The 21,584-nt window shown below is 38.6% G+C and overlaps 1 protein-coding gene across 1 annotated transcript; it reads right to left on the minus strand.

Annotated features, from left to right (window-relative positions):
* Positions 1-4,105: 4,105 nt before the first annotated feature.
* On the minus strand, positions 4,106-20,272 carry nbl1 (NBL1, DAN family BMP antagonist). The gene is made up of 4 exons (XM_054785400.1): positions 19,963-20,272; positions 15,011-15,194; positions 8,623-8,734; positions 4,106-4,906 (listed from the first exon to the last, which is right to left on the minus strand). The coding sequence occupies exons 2-4, from the start codon at positions 15,184-15,186 to the stop codon at positions 4,628-4,630; spliced, it is 567 nt and encodes a 188-aa protein (XP_054641375.1). The 5' UTR covers positions 15,187-15,194; positions 19,963-20,272; the 3' UTR covers positions 4,106-4,627.
* Positions 20,273-21,584: the final 1,312 nt, after the last annotated feature.

Consider the following 21,584-nt stretch of genomic DNA (forward strand, 5'->3'; position numbering starts at 1 on the left):
GTGAAAAAAAATCGCTTATAACACACAGCTAAAAACTTTTTTCTCTCAGTATATTTAGCATCATTCACTGCTTAGCATATTTTGACCTACAATGGATTGGTTTCAGCACGGGGGTGTCCAAAGAATGGCCCTGGGGCCATTTGTGGCTGGCAAATGGTGATAATTGGCCCACCGCATATTCTAAAAACATTATGAAAAAGGATTAGTGCCATTGAAAAAAAAAGCTAATAAAGTTACAAGAAAAAGTAGACAAATATGCTAAAAAATGCAACTATAATTATCATAACTATTTGTTTTGTCACCTATGCTCCTGATCAAAATGAGAAGACCAGTTGAAAAATTGCAAGAATTTAAATTTTGCACTGTTGGAGCTTAGGGAGGTTCTAAGTTCAAAATGCAAAAAGAAGAAATGGGAGTGAGACAAAAAATGTTTTGAGCAAGCAATTTATTTCAAACAAGCATTACAGTGAAATAGGCTGATCAAATTTTAAAAGCACAACAAAAGGCAAAATTGAATGTGAATTGAATGTGATCCAGTGTCAGGCATTCACACTGTCACGATCTCTTTGATGGCAAAGGCAAAAAAGCTTTCCCTCTTTGATGGGATTGTTGAGCTGCATGAGCAAGGCCTCTCACAGCGCACCATTGCTGCTGAGGTTGGACGCAGTAAGACAGTCATTTGAATCTTCGAACCTCCTGAGGCTCATGGAACAAAAAAGTCAAGTTGTAGACCCAAAAAAATGTCACCGGCCCTGACTCGGAGGATCCAGTTGGCTGTCCTGTCAAGACACGGGACCATCCTCGGCCCAAATGAAAGTTGTTACTGCTGCTGAGTGCAGTCCAATAACCATAAGACGCCATTTGTGAGAGAAGGCTTTTAGGAAGAAAAAAGTTCTTCAAAGGCCTCATCTCCTTCAACGCCACAAAATTGCCTGTTTGGAATTTGCAGGAGAGCACCAAACATGGGACATTGAAAGGTGGAAGAAGGTTTTATTCTCTCTTGACGGTCCTGATGGCTTCCAACGTGTTTTCCACACGGCACAGTGGAGGGGGCGCCATCATGCTCCTTCAGTGGAACAATGGAGCTTCAGCTTGTGCAGGGGCGTCAAACGGCAGCTGGCTATGTGAAGATGTTGCAGGGGGCATCCCTCATGACTGAAGGCCCTCGTCTATGTCGTAATGACTGGCTTTTTCAACAGGACAACACTGCACTACACAAAGGACTTCTTCCAGAGGAATAAACTCACTCTTTTGGGCCGTCCTGCGTGTTCCCCTCATCTAAATCCAACTGGGAACATTTGGAAATGGATATAACACGCAAAGCTAAAGATGTAAGATTGTTTTTCTTTCAATATCTTGAACAGCTTGGCATATCTTGACCTAAATTGGGCTGTTTTTAGCACATATTTTATTTTATTTTTCTGTTCCCAGTCGTCACAGAATGATCACGAGCACACTGTAATGATCTGATGTTTATTCCAACCTTTGCGGCTCTTAGCGAATGACAAGATCCATGATGAAGAAAGTGCTTTAAAACAACATCAATCACTCTAATGGCTCGCTTGTTTCCACCTGTGTCCCTCTTCTTATCTTCCCAAATGGAACAGCCTCTGCCATGCAGGGTCGGGGTTCATCAATAAAAGCATGCTGTAGCATCAGACGGGACGACAGCATGCCGAGAAAATCCCAAACAAGAGCTATAAGTCTCCATCGCAAGGATTACCGTTGCCATGACGCCACTCACAAGAAGAACAGCGCGGGGAAAGGAAGGCGAGGCGTGGATATAATAATTCCGTGTGATGTGTGCAACAATGTCCGACTTTGACAAAGCTCGGTTGTGCGTCTGCGAGATAAGGAGAAGGCGATTGATTTGTTTTGCAGCACAGACGGAATCAGACGGAACAAAAGGGTACCAGATAGGATGCGGGGACGAGAGCAGATAAGACGCGGAAGGGATGATGGCTAAAGATGATTGATAGCGGCTAATTGATGTCTTCCAGCAGCGTGTTGCGCCTCCTGGTTTGGGCTCTGCGTTTGACACGAGCACCTGCTTGGTATAGAAGTCATGAATGTAATTGATTGTATTGCTCATGTTGTACTAAATAGCCCCACCCTTTCCCATTTGTGGTTCTGTGGGTATCGTCACACTTTTTCGGCATCCACAAATGCATTTTTGTTAGTAACTTAGAAAAAGGTAAACAGCCAGCAATGTCAGTTACTTATTAATACTACTAATAATCAGCCATTCCACCCAAGTGGTGCCCAGGAAGTATAAATGCACAATACATTTTTAAATGTCTTCAGGCAAATTGTCCCGCACATTGATATGATCGCATATTTCAGTCATAAAATTTTAAATATGAATTTTAACTCCCTTGAACACTGGAAAAACAAACATTTGTTGCCTGTCCCCAATTCCTCCATGTGAAATATAATCATTTAAATTCTTCAGAAATATTATCAACTTTTTTTTTTTTTTTACATATTTGTTTATTTTCTTGAATGATTTTACAGTACAAAATGAAGTAATAATGGCGTAAGACATTGTGGCTGTTGTTGTTATGGTTAATATTATTACTGCTCGTGATGTTTATAGTGATGATGAATATTGTTCGAATTTGTTTTGAATCGTTTTCTGCATGTCAAACTATAAAAATGTGTTATGTGTTGACATTTACATGATATCTTATGGGAAAAATGGGTTCAGTTAGCATCCGTTTTGGTTAGAGTCGGACCTTCAGGAACGAATTAATGACACTAACCAAGGTTCCACTGTATTTTAGTGGTGTGCGGATCGATACTGAAATATCGATGCTCCCGATACCAGCTCTTCCTGCTCAAAAATCGACTACCAAATCAAAATAACGATACTTTCGATATTTCAGTCATTTGAGGTAATGTTTGTCCTAAAATATTTATTATACTAGTTCTTAATCATCAATCATTTATTTTAATGGTTTTATTATTGTACAAATTTTCTTTTTTTTGCATATTTTATATGATGCTGTCCTCTGTTTTTTCTGTTGTTGCATATTAGCTTGGCAAAATCGTAAATCACCCCGCTGCCTCAATATACTTCAGGGTTTAAAATAAACAAATTACTTAAATTCATTTAAATTATTTATTTAAATTATTTTTATTTGTAAATTTTAAATAATGTATTGAAATTATTAATTAATTTATATAAATAATGTATTTAATAAATGAATTAATTAAATGTCTTGTGTTCTTTATGCTATTGGTTGAAATACACCACTAGTTTGAGAGAGTTACAACAAACAAAGAGCACCGGTTTGGTGGAATGGCCTTAATACTAAAATATTGATATTACTATTAGTATTAAACATGGTATTATTGTGTTTTTGGATGATTTCTGTGTTTGGAGCGTTGCTGTGCGTTCGCCCCTGTTGGCCACCGTAATGCGCAGCCTGCGGCGCCCTCTAGTGGTAAATGTATCACATTGTTCATCTTTCTTGTTAAATGTGGCCAACAAATGTACTGTGTTTTAATGGCGGCTGAATAACACAACGGCGGGATGGCTGTCAGCGTTTTATTTGCAGAAAACACAGCGCTGTCTTGCAGGCAGATGCTATGAACACACTTCAACACGCCCCAGTTCTCTTCTTCTACGGGCTCTAAAGCCGGCATGCAAAAAGTCACGTCCGTCTACAGCCAACACATTGAACAGCAGCCCGGAACTACATAATTGGTTCCGACCCGACCGTGTTAGTAAATGGAGTATTTTTGTAGTTAGAGCATAGAAAACCTGTTTATGATTTTTAAAATAAAATGTCAACCATTAGGGCATTGTAAACTTGAAATAACACCCCATAGTCACCTTGACAAATATTATTGTTTGTTTGCGACACACAGCTCGACTGTAATGCGCAGGCTACGGAATCACTGCACGGACACAAGTGACGGCCGCCGCTTCAAACAGGAGCATGCTAATTTGGTAGCCTCCCTAATTGACTTACTCTAAACATTAAAAAGTGTTTCAAACGGAGTGGAGAAGAAGGCCACTGTAAGAAACCAAAACCTTACTAAGTCCACACGGAATTGGAAACTAGGAGGTCTTTGTTTTCATGGTTTTATTTGACTTATTTTTGTTTTATTGTTTAAAATACCATTTTCACTTATAAAAACAGCTGGGATTGAAAGAGTTCATTCATTTTGGAAAAACGTGAAGGAGCGATACTGGAACCGCGATGCAGCGAGCGACGACTGCACCCCTGTCGCAACAACGTCATTACGTTATTGATATTCAACTTAAACATGCAGTATCATCACGCTGGGCCTGGTAATAAACGAAAGGAAACGGATCAAGTGCAGTCATTATAAGAACAGAATTTATTGCGGATTAAAAATGGTGAGACCACAGTTTCTGAACAGACCAGGGTGGCGTCTGGTGGATGCGCATGCAAACAAAGACAAAGCAGTGCATTTACAGTATAGGCTGGTGTGTTTATATTATATTATATTAACAATGCCGTTCCACTCAAGAAAACTCATTTAAACACACACGTGAAACCATACCATATGGTCAAAGTGCTTCTGCAACACTACACAATTAGCAAGGAGGAGAGTGCCTGCTGCTCGGAGGGGGTCGGGGGGGGGGTCAAAGGACCTACCCTCCGTCGGATGTATGTGGAAGTGGGTGGTGACGGTGTGCGTGACCGTGCTTGGGCTGGCTATCTGAACGGGGCGGAGGCGGGCGAGACTGAGCCTCGATGAGGGCGTCAGGTAAAGATGGAGGCTCCAGGCTGTTGTCTGTGGGATACAGCTGCATCGTCGCCCCCTCCTGGACACCTTCCTTACTGCAGGACTGGCAGCTGCAGTGGAAGATCCTTTCCACCAGCTTGTCCACACGGGGAGTCTCGTTATTACCCGGGCAGTCCAGAGTCACCTGTAGTTGGCAGAGCTGGATTTTAAGATGTGTGGTGAAGCCTTTTTTTTTTTCTATCAACATTTTTGTTCCCATCTTCACCAAAATGTGACGGTTTGTGGAAATCAGTGGTGTGTTTTTTGCGTAATTCCTTCCTGACTAAACACAGAAGCCAACCCAAACAAATGATCCCATACTTCATCATGGAAAGTCAATGCATTTATCCCATCATAAACAGATTATTTTAAAGCAGGCATGTCCAAAGTGCGACCCGGGGGCCATTTGTGGCCCGCAACAGGTTTTTTATTGATCCGCGTCACATTCTGTAACTATTATTTACAGCAAAAATGGAAACATCAGCAGTCGTTTTACAAGAATAACAACAAAATATTAAGAAAAAAGTTGTAATCTAATGAGAAAAGGTCGTAATTTTACAAGAATTTACAAAAATAGCATAATTTTAGTCGCTTAAAGTACAAATAGAAAACTTTTTTTGGTTGAAACAAACAAAAGAATGAATAAAGTTTTAGAAAATTAGGTCGTGGAAAAAGTTATAATGTTATGAGAATAAAGTAAAAATAATATGAGAATAAAGAGAATAAATAATTACGGGGGGGATTACAAAAAGAAAGTTGAAATAGTTGGAAGATGAAAATAAAAACAACAAATGAAAAGAAACAGCTGTAATTTTACCAGAATAAAGTCAAAATATTAAGAAAAAAGATGTATGCTAATGAGAAGAAAGTCACAATTTTACAACAAAAAAATCATAATATTATGAGAAAAATGATTTGTCATTTTAGGAGCATAAAGTATAAATATTTAAGAACAAAGACATTTTGTTTTTGTCGTAATATCATGAGAACCAAACAAAACAACAAATAAAGTTGTAACTTTAGTTGTAATTAGGTTGTGGAAAAAGTTCTAATGTTATGAGAATAAAGTCAAAATATTACAGCAATAAAGTCACAATTACGGGAAGAACATTTTTCAACAAGAAAGTTAAAACAGTTGGGGGGAAAAAGCAGAAATGGAAAAAAAACTGCTGTAATTTTACGAGAATATAGCCAAAATATTAATTTAAAAAGTTGTACTATAAAAGAAAAAGTTGTAATTTTACAAGAATAACGTAATATTATGAGGAAAAATAACGTCATTTTAGTAGCATAAAGTATAAATATTATAGAAAAATGACTTGTTTTGGTCATAATATTAGCAGCAACAAACAAAACCGTGAATAAAGTTGTAATCTTTGGAAAATTAGGTTGCGGAGAAAAAGGTGTTATGTTAGTGTTATGAGAATAAAGTCAAAATATTATGGGAATAAAATCATAATTACGGGACGAGCATTTACAAGAATAAAGCTGAAATAGTTGGCAGAAGAAATGGGAAAAACAGCTGCAATTTTATGAGACTAAAGTCAAAATATAAAAAAAAAAAAAAGTCATTCTAACAAGAAGAAAAGTCGTAATTTTACAAGAATAAACTAATATGAGGAAAAATAACGTTGTTTCAGTAGCATAGTTTAAATATTAAAGAAAAAATATGTTATTTTTTCAATGTTGCGATATTATTAGAAACAAACGCATTTTTGGAAAATTACACTGGGGACAAAGGGGACAAAATGTTATGGGAATGAAGTTAGAATATTAGGAAAATACATTTTAAAAGGTTATTAAAGAAGAAAGTTGAAATAGTTGGAAAATTGAAAAAAAAAAACCAGCAGAAATGGGAAAAAATATTAAGAAAAAAAGTTGGACTTTTACAAGAATAATGTAATATTATGAGGAAAAATAACCCCGTTTTAGTCGCATATAGTAGAAATATATATTTTTTTTAAAAGACAGTTTTTTTGGTTGTAATATGAGAAAAAAAAACAAATAAAGTTCTGGAAAATTAGGGTGGGTAAACAGTTATAATGTTCCGAGAATAAATTCAAAGTATTACAGGGAAAAAAGGTCCTAATTACGGAAAGAAAATATGCAAGAAGAAAGCTGATATAGTTGGAAAATTGGAAAAATAAAATATTATTAAAATATTATGGGAATAAAGTTATAATTTTAACGACATTTAAAACAAAAATTTTATTTAAAAAAGTATTTGGAGGAAAAAAACAACAGCAAAAACAAAAAAAAAAACAGCTGTAATTTTCCCAGAACAAACTTGTAATATGAGGAAAAAAACATGTCATTTTAGTTTAAATATTAAAAAAAAAAATAAATGCAATTTTTTTTATTTTTAACTTTGCAAACGTTAACAAACGAAACAAAATAAAGTTATTTATTTTTGGAAAATTAAGTTGGGGAAAAAGCTACCATGTTATGATAATAAAGCCAAAATATTATGGGAATCAGGGGCGGATCTAGCTTCTTTGAAAAGGGAGGGTGTGGCCGAGGCCGTAGGCTGAAGTGCCGGAAATGGAGCCGGGGGTCTGGTTGTACCGCCCCAGCAAAATGTTTAAAATTAGACCTCATTTCCTGCAATCTGGTGATACCTGAGGCCAATTTTATGTCCTTAATTTCAAGAGTTGATCTGTCTTGGTACTAGTAGCAGTGCTAACAATCAACGTGTACCGGTTTAGACATACATGTACCTTCACTGGGACTGGGTGACTGGAATCCAGGATGGTTTATCATTTTATTAGCTTTTATTGTGGCAAAAAAAAAATCGTGGGTGCCTCAAAACGGGGGGACACCCCCCTCTAAATCCGCGCCTGGGAATAAAGTTATAATAATGCAATACAATAAAACGACAGCGAAAAAGAGCGAAGTTGATACCAATAATAGGGTTTTTCATATACATCACAAAGCTCAGATGCATTATCTTCCTGAGATACTGTATATCCAGTATAACTTAGCATATCATAAATAGATGGCTAGGCTACATATCAAAGCGGCAAAGTTGCATCCTTTCATTTGTCAGGTGGGAAAAGTTTGGAAAAGGTGAACATTCTTAACTGTCATGAAAGTTCTATCAAACCAAAGTAGACATGTAATGGAGAATGCACAGAAAGGCGTTTGTGGAGCGATACTGCCACCTAGTGGCATGGTACAGGTACTGCTGGAATGATGCGTTTTATGTGTGTGTCAGCAGGCAGCGTAAGAACACATCCTCAGCTTTGTTGCTCACATGGTCTTATTTGGCTGGGACTTATTTTCCCCACAACATCTTGGTCCAAATTGCAAAAGCGCATCAATTCCAATCCGAGCTGTTGCCCAAGCTGAGCGGCGGGAGCTCCAGACCTCACACAACGTCCCCTTCGCTGTTTGCGTTGAAAGTGATCATTCAGCACTTTCATCAAGACCCTAGCAGCCCCGACTCGTATCGTCTTTCATGAGAACCCACTGTTATTTCCAGCCCCAGTTCAACTCATGCAACAATAATCAGAACCACCAACATAAACTTCCATTTGAAGCTAATTAAAAGAGAGTTGTGCTTGGATTCTCCGCCTCACACGCACACACACACACACGCTACACAAGAAGCACCGTGACTAATCTACCAGGTAACGGCTGTAATGTTTTCCACCAACACCAGGTGAGCCCACCTGCGCTCCATACATGGCCTTCCAAAGTAACTAGCCCTCGCCACAAGTCCTCGGGAACGAGAGCGCCCACCTATCCACGTCCGCGCCAAGCATTTTTGTGTGAGAGCAATAAACACGCTCGCCACCTTTCAAGTCCGGGACGTGGAATGCTTGCGCTGTGAGCTAACTTTGAACGTGCAATAACTCTTACCACTTCCCACTGAGTCTGTGCGGGCATGCAGGAGTCACAGTGCACCAGAGACTCGGTGGACTGTGGGAACGTGTTGGGGACGCTGTAGCTGAAACACTGGCCCAGACAAGCTCTGCAAGGAGGACACAGGACAGTTCATTCATGATTATTTCTTTGCTTTTGTAGACGCTTAACATTTATTCTAGAACATATTTCTGGAGTAATAATAATAATATTTTATTAGCCATTTTTCAAAAGACAAACCCTTCAGTAGCCGCCATTTTACACGATTTTGACTGATCTTTCAAGGCACACTGAATATTTTGGAACCTACCAAAGAAAGATGAGACTCCCGTCTTTCACCTGAAAAAAAAGCTTGTTTCTACCTTTTTCCGTTCTTTAGTAAACAGCAGTAGAACATTGGTAAGTTTCAGGAAAATATCAGTTCCCGACGAAAAAAACGAGAGAGAAAACCAGCTTTTTGTGAAAAGACACATTTCACACTTTGATGCAAACATGTTTTGCTTTTGTGACAGCTCAAATATCTAAACAACTATACCACAACATAAACAACACAAAAAAGACATCAAAATAACTACGGATGTCTGATATTGGATTTTTTGCTGAAAGCCGATATTGTCCAACTCTCAAATTCCGATTCCGATATCAACCGATACTGATATGTGTAACATCACATATGGACAGGACTGGACTTATTTATTACCTTATTATGTATTATTATTATTTATTATTGCACTAGAAATTTGACGTGATCTGTTCCTTATTTATTTATTTATTCTTATTCTATTTTCTTATTTTTCTTATCTCTCATGCCTTGCCTTGGTTGTTTTATTTTGTGATTAATTGATTAAGTTCATTATGCCATTTTTGCAGATATTGAAGTGAATTTCGTATCCTACATACCTTCTATCTTGTCCGAAAGCTCCGATCCATGAGTTTGAAAGGCTTAAAGTTGGGCTGAACATTAAAAACACTCGTATGAGCCGAGGTGGTTCAACACTCAGTAAAAATCCCATCCGAAATTGAAGAAGAAGAAGTAATCTACCTAACAAACACGCATACGAATGAAAATACAACCGATATCATAAGGAAAAGCAGCATTTTCACGGACGTCCCCACAGACTCTCCTAATCGAGCGTGCACATAACATTAACATTCCTACTAGTGAGGATAAGCGGCATAGAAATGGATGGAATGGAAGGAGCGTGCTAGCTTGCTAGCGACCCACGGTTGTTTACACGCTTGAGAGGAGGATTGATGAAGTCATCATTTGCGCACCGGAAAATACAGGAGCCCATAGGTCTATATACAGCATTATGTTTATTATGGGCTTCCATTATAGGGAAAATAGCGATATGCCAATATCAGGTACATCTGATAATATCAGTGGGCCGATATTATCGGACATCCCTAAAAATAACAATTTATTTACAAATATAATGCCATGCTAACTATTTCCAATTTCACGTTTGCAACTGAACTGTGTGCGTGCACATGCGTGTGTGCATGTGCATGCAAAATGTCCCTACAATGCGTAACCTCCTGCACGCTACACTCCTCCAAGCTCTCTTACTTCCTCCTTCCTGTCATGTGTGTTTTTTCCATTCAAATTCACATGCCGAGCACTTATAAAATGCACTACTGCCACCTTATGGCTGTTTCTATAGCTTAAAACACCTCTAAAAACGTATAAATACGTCTGTGAGATCGGGCGTTCGGGTTTATAAAAATGTATAAATACGTCTTTGTTATTGCATGAGTTAAATTTAATTAATGTTTTACATTAATTCAATTTATAAAAATATTTGTTCTTTTTTTATTATTATTATTATTGTTCTATGGATCTAAGAGCTGCTCATCTGATTTTGTTGCAATGTCCAATTAATTTCATTGTCAAAATATACATTTTATTCTATTCCTAAAACTAGAAACATAAAGGTATATTTTTTATTGGTCAGTATTTTTTATATAAATTCATGGAACTGACAAAGCTGCTTACCTCATTTTGATGCATTTGTTTCTGTACCGTATTTTCCGGACTATAAGTCGCACTTTTTTTCATGGTTTGGCTGGTCCTGCGACTTATACTCCGGAGCGAATTATTTATGTTTTTTTCCCACACTGGCAGCCACGAGAGGGCGCTCTGAGCTTGTGTGCCAGTATCTGCTACTCCTATCACTCCTGTACCACTGAAAATATATAACTTGCCTTTCAAGATGAAATGTCTGTTCTTGGTCTCTGATTTGATCAAATAAATTTCCCCCCAAAAATGCGACTTATAGTCCAGTGCGACTTATGTGTGTTTTAAACAATTAGAATTAGAAACGCACAAAACAACTCAAAATAATCCACTAAGTCAAGGCAACGTGATGCATAGTTAGCATTATTAGAAATAACCGCCACCTTGAGCAGTATAAGTAAACCCAAAATAATCCAAAAAGTTGAGAAAGCCGCAGAAATGCTTTGTTGCGTTACAGCCTGGTGGGCGGGGCTTACATGTGCTTTTTAGTTTTTCCATTAGCCTATGGCGCAGGTGTGATTGAGCCCTGTGAATGGCGGCCGGTGGCCAGGAAAAACAATTTGAGCAATTCTGTACAATTGTGCCATGTCTTCTACGTGTCAGTGATTCCTAACCAATGTGCCACGGTGCCTTTGTGTGACTCAGGAAATATCCACTTCCACTTCTTTGGTCTGAAAATGATACATTACTACAAATAATGTATCTTTATTTGTGGATCTACGTCAGCGATGCGTAGGGGCTGGCAGAACCATTAAATCAGGGGTGTCCGAAGTGCGGCCCGGGGGCCATTTGTGGCCCGCGGCACATTCTAAAAATGTAATTTAACAAAAAAAAAACTCAGCAAAAATGGGGGAAAAACAGTAGTAATTTTAAAAGAATAAAAGAAAAAAAAAACTGTAATCTAACAAGAAAAGGTTGTCATTTTACGAGAATAAAAATCTTATGAGGAAAAAAATAACATCATTTTAGCGGCATAAAATTGAAATGTTAAAGAAAAAAAAATTATGCGATACAAAGAAAACAAAATAAAGTCATAATTTTTGCAAAATTAGGCTGGGGAAAAGTTATAATACGACGAGGCTGAAGTCAAAATATTATGGAAGTACAGTCCTAATATTGTGAGAAAAAAATGTACAAGAAGAAAGTTGAAATAATTGGAACCCTACACCAAAAAACCCTGCATCCATTTTTTAAAAAGCTGTAATTTTTTCAAGAATAAAGTTATAATTTATATATTTTTAAAAGTCGTATCTAACAAGTTTATGAGAATTGACGCATAATATTATGAGGAAAAATAATGTCATTTTCTTGCATAGAGTTGTAATATTATATATTTCATATATATTTATCATATTTAATATATTATATATAATATATATATTTAATATCTATTTTTTGAAAGTCGTAACATGATGAGAAACAAAATAAAGTTGTCATTTTAGGAAATAATTACAAGAAGAAAATGAACAACAAGAAAGTTGAAATAGCTGCAAAAAAATTTTTTCAAATGCAGAAATTGAAAAAAACAGTTGTAAATTTATGAGAATAAAGTCAAAAGATTACAAGAAAAAAATCATATTCTAAAAAATCAAAACATGCAATTTTATGAGAATTTAATATTATGAGGCAAAATGTCATTTTAGTAGCATACAGTTGAAATATTAAACAAAAAATATGTTTGTTTTTTTTACGAAAGAAACAAACAAAATGAAATAAAGCTGTAATTTTATGAAAATTAGGTTGGGACATACAGTAAAATTATAATATTATGGGAATAAAATTATAATATTACGAGAAGAAAATGTACATTATGAACATAGAAAGTTGAAATTAAAAACTAATAATATGCCTTTTCACCAACATTACATCACAAAACTGAGATGCTGTTTTTTTCTTGAACTACACAGCGGTGAGAAAAAGTGTTTGCCCCTTTCCTGATTTCGTATTTGTTTGCCAGTTTGTCACACTTAAATGTTTCAGATCATCAAACAAATGTAAATATTAGTCAATGACAACACAACTCAACACAAAATGCAGTTTTTAAATGAAACTTTGTATTATTAAAGTAGAAAAAAATCCAAACCTAAATGGCCCTCTGTGAAAAAGTGACTGCCACCCCCTGTTAAAAAAGAAATGAGTGTTCCAGTGTGGAAAAGCTTATAAAGCCATTTCCATAGCTTTGGGACTCCAGCAAACCACAGTGAGAGCCATTTTCCACAAATGGTGAAAACATGGAACAGTGGTGAACCTTCCCAGGAGTGGCCGCCCGACCAAAATGACCCAAAGAGCGCAGCAACGACTCTTCCAAGAGGTCACAAAAGACCCCACAACAACATCCAAAGAACTGCAGGCCTCACCAACGCTGAAGGAAACTATGTGTGGGTAATAGGGAGCTGTTGGCCATCGTTCTTGTGCTGCAGGAGTGGAGGCATTGGCTGAAGGGCGCGACCCTTCCCTTTGTGGTGGTAACAGACCATAAGAACCTCGCCTATATCAGGACTGCTCAAAGACTTAATTCCCACCAGGCACATTGGTCCTTCTTCTTGACCACATTTCATTTCTCAATCACATTCAGACCCGGTTCACGGCACATCAATCCCAATGCCTTATCTAGAATTTTCGGTCCCGTTGAGGTGGATGGAGCTCGTACCTGTAGCCCAAGTGCTGGGGGCTCTCCAGTGGGAGGTGGAGACAAGGTTGTCGGAAGCAGCTGAGAGAGTGGAGTTACCGGAGGGGTGTCCTCCGAATAAGCTTCTCGTGCCAGCGGAAATAAGATCTCAGGCGCTTCAATGGGGGCACTCTTCCAAATTAGCCTGTGACCATTTTGGTGGCCCTCTATGTCTGCTGACGTGAAGGAGTTTGTCTCAGCCTGCTCCGTCTGCGCCAGAAGCAAGTCTTTGCATCGCCCGCCTGAGGGTCTCCTACAGCCGTTGCCACTCTCTTCCCGCCCAGTCACACATAGCATTGGACTTCATGACGGGTCTTCCGCCCTCTAGCGGCAACATGGTGATCCTCAATATAGTTGACCGCTTGTCCAAGATGGCCCAATTCATCGGCTTGCCGAAACTGCAGTCATCCCTGGAGACAGCTCGGATACTGGTGAGACATGTCTCCCACCTGCATGGTATACCTATGGACTATCTGACAGGGGCCCCCAGTTTGCTTCACGGGTGTGGAAGGCCTTCTGCAGGGCATTGGGAGCGTCGGCCAGCCACCGACCAACGGACAGACAGAGCAGGCCAACCAGGACTTGGAGGCGGCCCTGCGTTACGTCTGCCACCGGCAGACACCCTTCTCCGTGGTCTGGCCACATCCCGTGGGTGGAGTACGCCCACAACTCGCTCATCTTCTCGGTTACAGGAATGTCACCATTCAAGTCTGCTTTTGGTTACCAACCCCGCAGTTTCCCTCCCAGGAAGCTGACGTTCCGGTGCCGTCGGTCCAACTCCATCTCCGGCGGGCTCGGCGAGTGTAGCGGGAGACCCGGGCTGCGCTCTCTCGGACTGCGGCACGTAACCGCCAACTGGCAGACCGCCACAGTATTCTGTCGGCGGCTTACCAACCTGGTCAGGAGGTGTGGCTTTCCTCCCGGAACTTACCTTTGGCGGGTACCTGTAGGCTGGTGCCTAGGTTTGTGGGACCGTACGTCATCATCTCCGTCATCAGCACCTCTTCTGTCAAGCTCAAGTTGCCTCCTTCACTCAAGGTGCACCCGGTCTTCCATGTGTCCCGTCTCAAACCGGTGTCCACAAGCCCGCTGTGCCCGCCTGCTGACCCTCCTCCTCCGCCGCGCATGATCAATGGTCAGCCAGCTGACACGGTGAAAGCTACTTTGGACTCCTGACTGAGGCGTAGGGGGGTGCAGTATCTGGTTGACTGGTAGGGGTACGGTCCAGAGGAGCGCTCCTGGGTGTCCCGCTTTTGTATCCTCGACCCGTCAACTGTTGGGACCAAAGGAGCGAGCAATATTGGTGGGAATGTTCGCTTCCTCTTCCATGGTGATGGCTTTCCTTTTCTTTGGCGCACTGCCGCTTGGTAGACCTAATGAACTGTTTGTATATTTGGGTAACAGGGAGGAGTGTGAAGCTAAACTTTCATTTTTGTTTTGTTTCACTGCAGTTATTTTATCTGGAGATAATACTGTAGTTTCCCTGCTATGTTCTCATAAAAATCCAAGTGCTAAATGGATAACATATTAAAAATCTCCCATCTCCTCCATAGGATTTTTTACAGCACTTTTTACGGCAATAAAAATATGTTTAACATGCAAAAGTCATTAAAAAGAACATTTTTGCAATAGGCTGTCCTACAATGACAGAACGGAGAGATGGTGAGACACACAAAAAAGGGGGTGGGATACATTCCGACCTGTTTTGAATGGAGCGAGGCTGACATCCCGTGTGCCCGACTATCTGCGTGATGTTCTTGGCCTCGCACCAGGCGCTCTTGTCAGGGAACAGCGCCAGGCGGTTGATGTGTGCGGGCGGCGCCGCCGCTGCGTACAATCCAAACAGGGCGCAGCAAATGGGAAAGCTCTGCCACATGACTGCACCTTAAAGGGGCCACAACAACACAAGCTGGTCAGATCGTCCGCTCAGACGTGCAGACTTTCACCACTCTTCATCCTTTGCTGCGTGCTACATGCTAGCGCAAGGGGGTCCAAAATGAGGCGCGGGGCTGCGGCACATTCTAAAAATATAATTTAACAAAAACATTTTGGAAAAAAAAACCTACAGCAATGGAATAAACACAAATAAAGTAAAAATATGAAGAAAAAAACTGTAATCTAAACAAGAAAATTTCATAATTTTACAAGATTAATAATTTTTTAAAATCACATTTTAGTAGCAAAAAGTTGAAATATTAAAGAAAAAAGTCCTTATATTACAAGAAACAACACAAAATCAAGTCATCATTTTTTGAAAAATTAGGTTGGGGAAAAGTTATAATATTACCAGAATGAAGTCAAAATATTATGGGAATAAAATCAAAATATTAAGGAAAAAACTGTAATCGAGCAAGAAAATGTCATCATTTTAGGAGAATAACAGAATGTTTTGAGGAAAAAAAACATAATTTTAGGAGCATAAAGTTGAACTATTAAAGAAGAACATTTTTAAAGTTGGAATATGAGAAACAACACAAAATCAAGTTGTAATTTTTGGAAAATGAGGTTGGGGAAAAGTTATAATATTATGAGAATGGGGTCAAAATATTATGGGAATAAAGTCAAAATAATAAGGAAATAACTGTAATCTAACAAGAAAATGCAACAATTTTATAAGAATAACAGAATTTTATGAGTAAAAATAACATCATTTTAGTAGCGTAAATCTGGAATATCACAAAAAAATGACATTTAAAAAAAATAATAATAATATGAAAATCAAATCGTCATTTTCAGAAAATGAGGATGGGGAAAACTTATAATATTACGAGAATGAAGACAAAATATTATGAGATTTTCTCACATTTTAATGAGAAAAAAAATTGCAATTTTGTGAGAACTGACTTGTAATAAAAAATCATGTCATTTTAGTAGCATAAAGTTGGAATATTACAGAAAAAATACATTAAAAAAAAGTTGTAATATTATGAGAAACAAGGCAAAATCAAGTCGTCATTTTTAGAGAATGAGGATGGGCAAAACTTATAATACCACGGGAATGAAGACAAAATATTATGGGGGGAAAAGTCATAATATTACAAGAAGAAAGTTACGAGAACATATTATGAGAAACAATATCATATTGTAATGAGAAAAAAAGTTGCAATTTTATGAGGACTGTCTTATAATAAAAAAAATAATGTCATTTTACTAGCATAGGGTTGGAAATTATTTTTTTTAAAGTCATAATATGATCAGAAACAAACAAAACAAAATAAAGTTGCAATTATGGAAAAAAAAAAAGGAAAATTAGGTTGGGGGAAAGTATTACGAAACTATGGGAATGACATCAGAACATTACGAAACGAAACTTTACAAGAAGAGGGTAGAAATAGCTAGAAAATGGAATTAAAAAAACGTGCAGAAATGGAAAAATAAACAGCTGCAATTTTACGAGAATAAAGTCAAAATATAAAAAGAAAAAAAAGTCACATTCTAATGAGAAACAAGTTGAAGTTTTATGAGAATCGGCTTCGAATATTATGAGAAAAATGTCGAGAGTTTACGTAGAGTTGATATATTAAGGAAAAAAATGTTACTTTTTAAAAGTCATAACATGATGAGAAAAAGGAAACCAAATAAAGTTGCCATTTTAGCAAAATGAGGTTGGGGAAAATATATAGTATAATGAGAATGAAGTCCAAATATTACAGGAGTAAAGTCATAATATTACGAGAAGAAAATGTACAAGAAGAAAGTTGAGCTATCTGGAAAATAGAGGGGGAAAAATGCAGAAATTGAAGCTAAACAGCTGCAATTTTACAAGAATACAGTCCAAATATTATGGAAAAAAAGCTCATTCTAACGACAAAAAAGTTTAGATTTTTCGAGAATTGACTCGTAATGTCATTTTTCTAGCACAGAGTTGAAATATTAAAGAAAAATTTGTTTGTTTTTTTTTAAACTTGCAATATGATGACAAACCAACAAAACAAAATAAAGTTGTAATTTTACCAAAATTAGGTTGGGGAAAAAATTATAATATTAAAATAATAAAGCAAAAAAATATGATGGGAATCAAATGATAATATTACCAGAAGAAAATTCACAAAGATTATGTAAGTAGAAAGTTTAAATATTCGTAATTTTTTTTTTTAAAAAACCCAGCAAAAATGGGGGAATTTGATATTAATAATAGGCTTTTTCACCTATACCAGGAAGCTCGGATGCAGTTTTTTCTTGAAATACACAACATTCCCTCGTTTATCGCGGGGGATAGGTTCCCAAACTAATGAGTGAAAATCCAAGTAGTAGCCAACTTCATTTTTTTACAATGATTCTATTTGTTTAAAGGCTGTAAAACTCGCCGTACACTTTATACACTTTTCTCAGAGAGGCAATAGCATTTTCTCACATTTCTCTCTTGTTTAAACACTCACAAAAAAAGTTCAAACCTTTGTTTGAACTTCAATGATCAACACACGTTTTCTTCTCCTTGCCATCACCGGTGGTGCCCTTTTGCAGGAGCATCCCAAAAAGCCACAGAAAGAGCAAAACAGACTTAACACTTAAGATCGGGGGTGTCCTTTTCTTCCCATGTGGCGTCCATGTGGATATTTACTGTATTTCAACTTTTTTCACATGACTTTTTATTTTTTGGCCCTAATCGTTATTTGTAATGTTAAAGTGTGTTTAGAATAAGCCAGGGGACAATGAAAAAACAAACTGTGGGTTAAATATAACCACCCGGGCCAGACCTTGCTAAGCAGTTCAATATACTGAATGAAAATAAAAGCCTACGTTTTTAGCCTTGTGTTATATGCGACAAAGCAAATAGTTATTAGTGCAGTGTGTTATTATTCCTTCCAAAAAGTTCAGCGAAAACTGAAACGTACAAAAATCAAAGGCAATTTTCCCCACAGGAAATAATGTAAATCCAATGAATCCGTTCCAGACACCCAAAAATATTAAACAAATAAATAGTTTAGTGTTACAGTCGTCTTTTGCTTACAGTGGTTCATTGGTTCCAGACCCCACTGTGTTAAATGGATACAATTGGAACATTTTTGTAGTTAGAGCACAGAAAACCTGTTTAGGACTTTCTAAATACGGTCTTTAAGATTATTAGAGCCCTGTAAACATGAAATAACACCCCTATAGTCACCTTTACACCGCAGTTAATCATTGTTTACAACACATTGCAACCCTTGTGCTGCAGGGACTTGAGACGGCCGCTAGCAAGAAAGCTAACCAGTTAGCCTCGAATTTATTTCTTTTAAACCTGAAGGAAAAGTGCATTTTCGGGGCAGAATTTTGCCCATCATCCACAATCTTTATGTGCAACGAGAATCTTTCTTTTTTCTTTGCGTCCTAAAGATATTTTAAAAAACATGTAATACTTGTATTTTGCCATATTATAAGGATTAGCGGAACGTCCTTCCTGGGCGCATTGATTTACCATAGCAACATAGAAAGCAACGCTACACCTAGCGCTAACTTTTCCAAAAGAAAAACACAGCAGGGGGCAAAGTAAGTTGGGGGCAGCATCGTCACCTTTCGCTAGTGGCCTGAGGTTTTGTGAGTGCGGTGCTGACGTGCTGCGGGCGAGTGTGTGGTGAAGCTAGTCGCTAGCCGGCTAGTAGCTAGCCGGTGTGGTGTGGCGAGGTGTCACTACACCACTAAAGTAGTTTTTCAGCATAACAATAACAATAACAATGCCAATGCCGCTGTAGCTTGGTTAATATGCAGGTCACATTATGCAAAATGGAGCGTTGTTAGCGCTTTTTGGAGTTTTTTTCAGAAGGCTTTTTAAGGGGAATAGGGGCGTCCCATTACGTGCATTCTTAGCAGCTTCTTGTTATCCGTTCTTATAGGTTTAGAAAGACATGTCTCACATAAGGATTGTGAATGATGGGCAACATTTTTTAAAAAGTGCAATTTTCCTTAAACTTAAGAAGCCAAAAACTTACCACTTCCACACAAAATGGGAGGAGAACTTTTTTGACTCTATCATGTGGGACATGCCGTGGCTGACTTCATGCAGTGTTAAGGTAACGTAATGTAAGCTAATGTTTTGTGTCATTACTGCCACCTAGTGCCCAGGATACCACATATCACGTGTATTTCCATATGTTTTTATGAATAATAGACCCTAGTCTATCACGAAACAACCATCATTTGTTAATTAATTTCTGAGAACCTGATACAGCGAGAGAGGGATAATTGAACTGCGATAATGCGAGGGACGACTGTATTCAGGTACTGTTGTAACTTTTTAATTTTCTTTTGCATTTTTATACAATTTTCCCTCATAACTTGAACTATTCCGGTCTTTTCAGTGGCCCTAATCCGCTTTTGGGGTGCTCCAGAATATGTGCTTTGCGGGGGAGTACTGGTGTATTACTACATTGTCGGAGGGAAGGCTCACTGTGCCACACTTTGAAGACCGTCTCAGGTTTTTGTAACTATGCAGTGAGTCACTAAAAAACAGCCGGGGGACACCTTGAACACCCCTGCCCTCCATGAAGTCACTGGCGTGGGGAGGTTTTGAGGTTTATTTCCACAGAGAACGTTTGGTTGAACTTCTTTGGAAGGTTTACTTTTGGGGATTCTTTCGTCGCCTCAAGCAGCGCTTCATAGCGAAACATAACGTAAATAATAAATACATAAAATACACGAATTAGAACGTTCCTTGCGCGAATTAGAAGCTTACCGTTGCTGCGCCACCAAACTTGACACTTGTATTCCAAATTTGGAAAAAAAAAAAAAAAAAAAGAAGCAGAACTCGGACGGATCCGACGTGTTCAAACCCCAAAATAACAAGCGTTTCCGAATCCGTCGTGGTCCATGCGAGCCTGCCGTGTCATCGAGCGGTCACATCATCATCCAGCCCGGGCGAGGAAGGAGGAGGATGAGGAGATCTGCACGGAGAGCCTCCATCAGGACGGAGCGTCCCACCCCTTCTTTGCTTCTTCTTCCTTCCTCTCTTTCACTTTCCAAGCTTGTAAAAGTCTCGCATCCAATGCCGGCTTCCTGCTGCGCACCAGCAGGCTGGGAAGTCCAATTTGTAAAATGCGCCCCCCTCCCTCAAAAAAAAAAAAGTTGGGCCGAGGCGAGAAGTATAGATCAGATGGTGATAACACGGATTAGTCACACTTTTTTTTACACACACACACACACACGGCATGCATGCATTATGTATGTCAGGGGTGTCCAAAGTGAGGCCCCAGCGGGTGTTTTTTTTTTTTTATTGGCTCTTGGCACATTTGGCACATTGTAAAAGTATAACTTCACAAGAAAATGTGCAAAAACAACCCCAAAAATGTAATATTACAAGAATAACGATGAAATATTAAGAGACGAAATAGCACAGCGAGTCGACCATTTTTGACCGCGGACACGCTGGATAACAGCCAAACGTAACAGAATTAAAACAAACAAAAAACAACAAATGACTGTATTGTTGCAGCATGTAATTTAAATGAACATAAAACTCAACTACTTTTGGGTTTTGAAAAAAAGTGAGTTGACTTTAATATGTTCATTTTAAGTGTACCGTTTAATGTGGAATAATACTACGTCTGCTAGTAATAAGAATACACTAATACAAATATTACAGGAACTGCATAAAATAATAGTGGAAAGATAATAAATACACAATATGTTTATTACTGTGGTTGTAAAACTGCACTGCATCCTGCTGAGAGTTGTTTCTAACATTTTGCCTCGTCGGTCACCCAAAATATTAATAACGTCTGTCAGCGTGGCGCAGAAAAAGTTAAAAGCTAAAATAATACTTCATAGAGAGCATTGTTATGTTTGTAGCTCTTGTCTTGAAGCTCATTAGATGTGCACAACTAAAGTGTACTGGAACAAAGTGAGCCATACGGGCATGAAATGACCAGCAAAGACAGGAAGGTGACGCCTCATGCAGTGCAAACAAAAAAACAAAAAACCCAACCCTGGCTTTATGCGTTCACCTGACCTGTCACCAAGTTCTTGCACTGCACAGGTGTCGGGCCTGGCAGGAGTCCACCGGCGCCCTTATCTGTTTCACGAGCAAACACGTATTTCAATGAGCAGGGGATGAGCGACGGGCTCGCTTTCTGCCAGTCAAAGACCTTTGAACCCTCTCTTCTTTTGTCAACTGGAATGTCGACCAACTAAAACATGTCCTCCGTCATGTCTCCTTACACGAGAAAGTCTGCTCAGACATGCAAAAGTGTGGCGCTCACCTGTTAGCAATAAGACCCGAGTTACAGTCCAGAAATGGCCTTTGTCTGCATTCCAGGGATTCTGCTTCACCAGGGGGCTAAACGTGTACGAATGTCCACG

Source organism: Dunckerocampus dactyliophorus, chromosome 8 (genome assembly GCF_027744805.1).
Source record: "Dunckerocampus dactyliophorus isolate RoL2022-P2 chromosome 8, RoL_Ddac_1.1, whole genome shotgun sequence".
Classification (NCBI taxonomy): Eukaryota; Metazoa; Chordata; class Actinopteri; order Syngnathiformes; family Syngnathidae; genus Dunckerocampus; species Dunckerocampus dactyliophorus.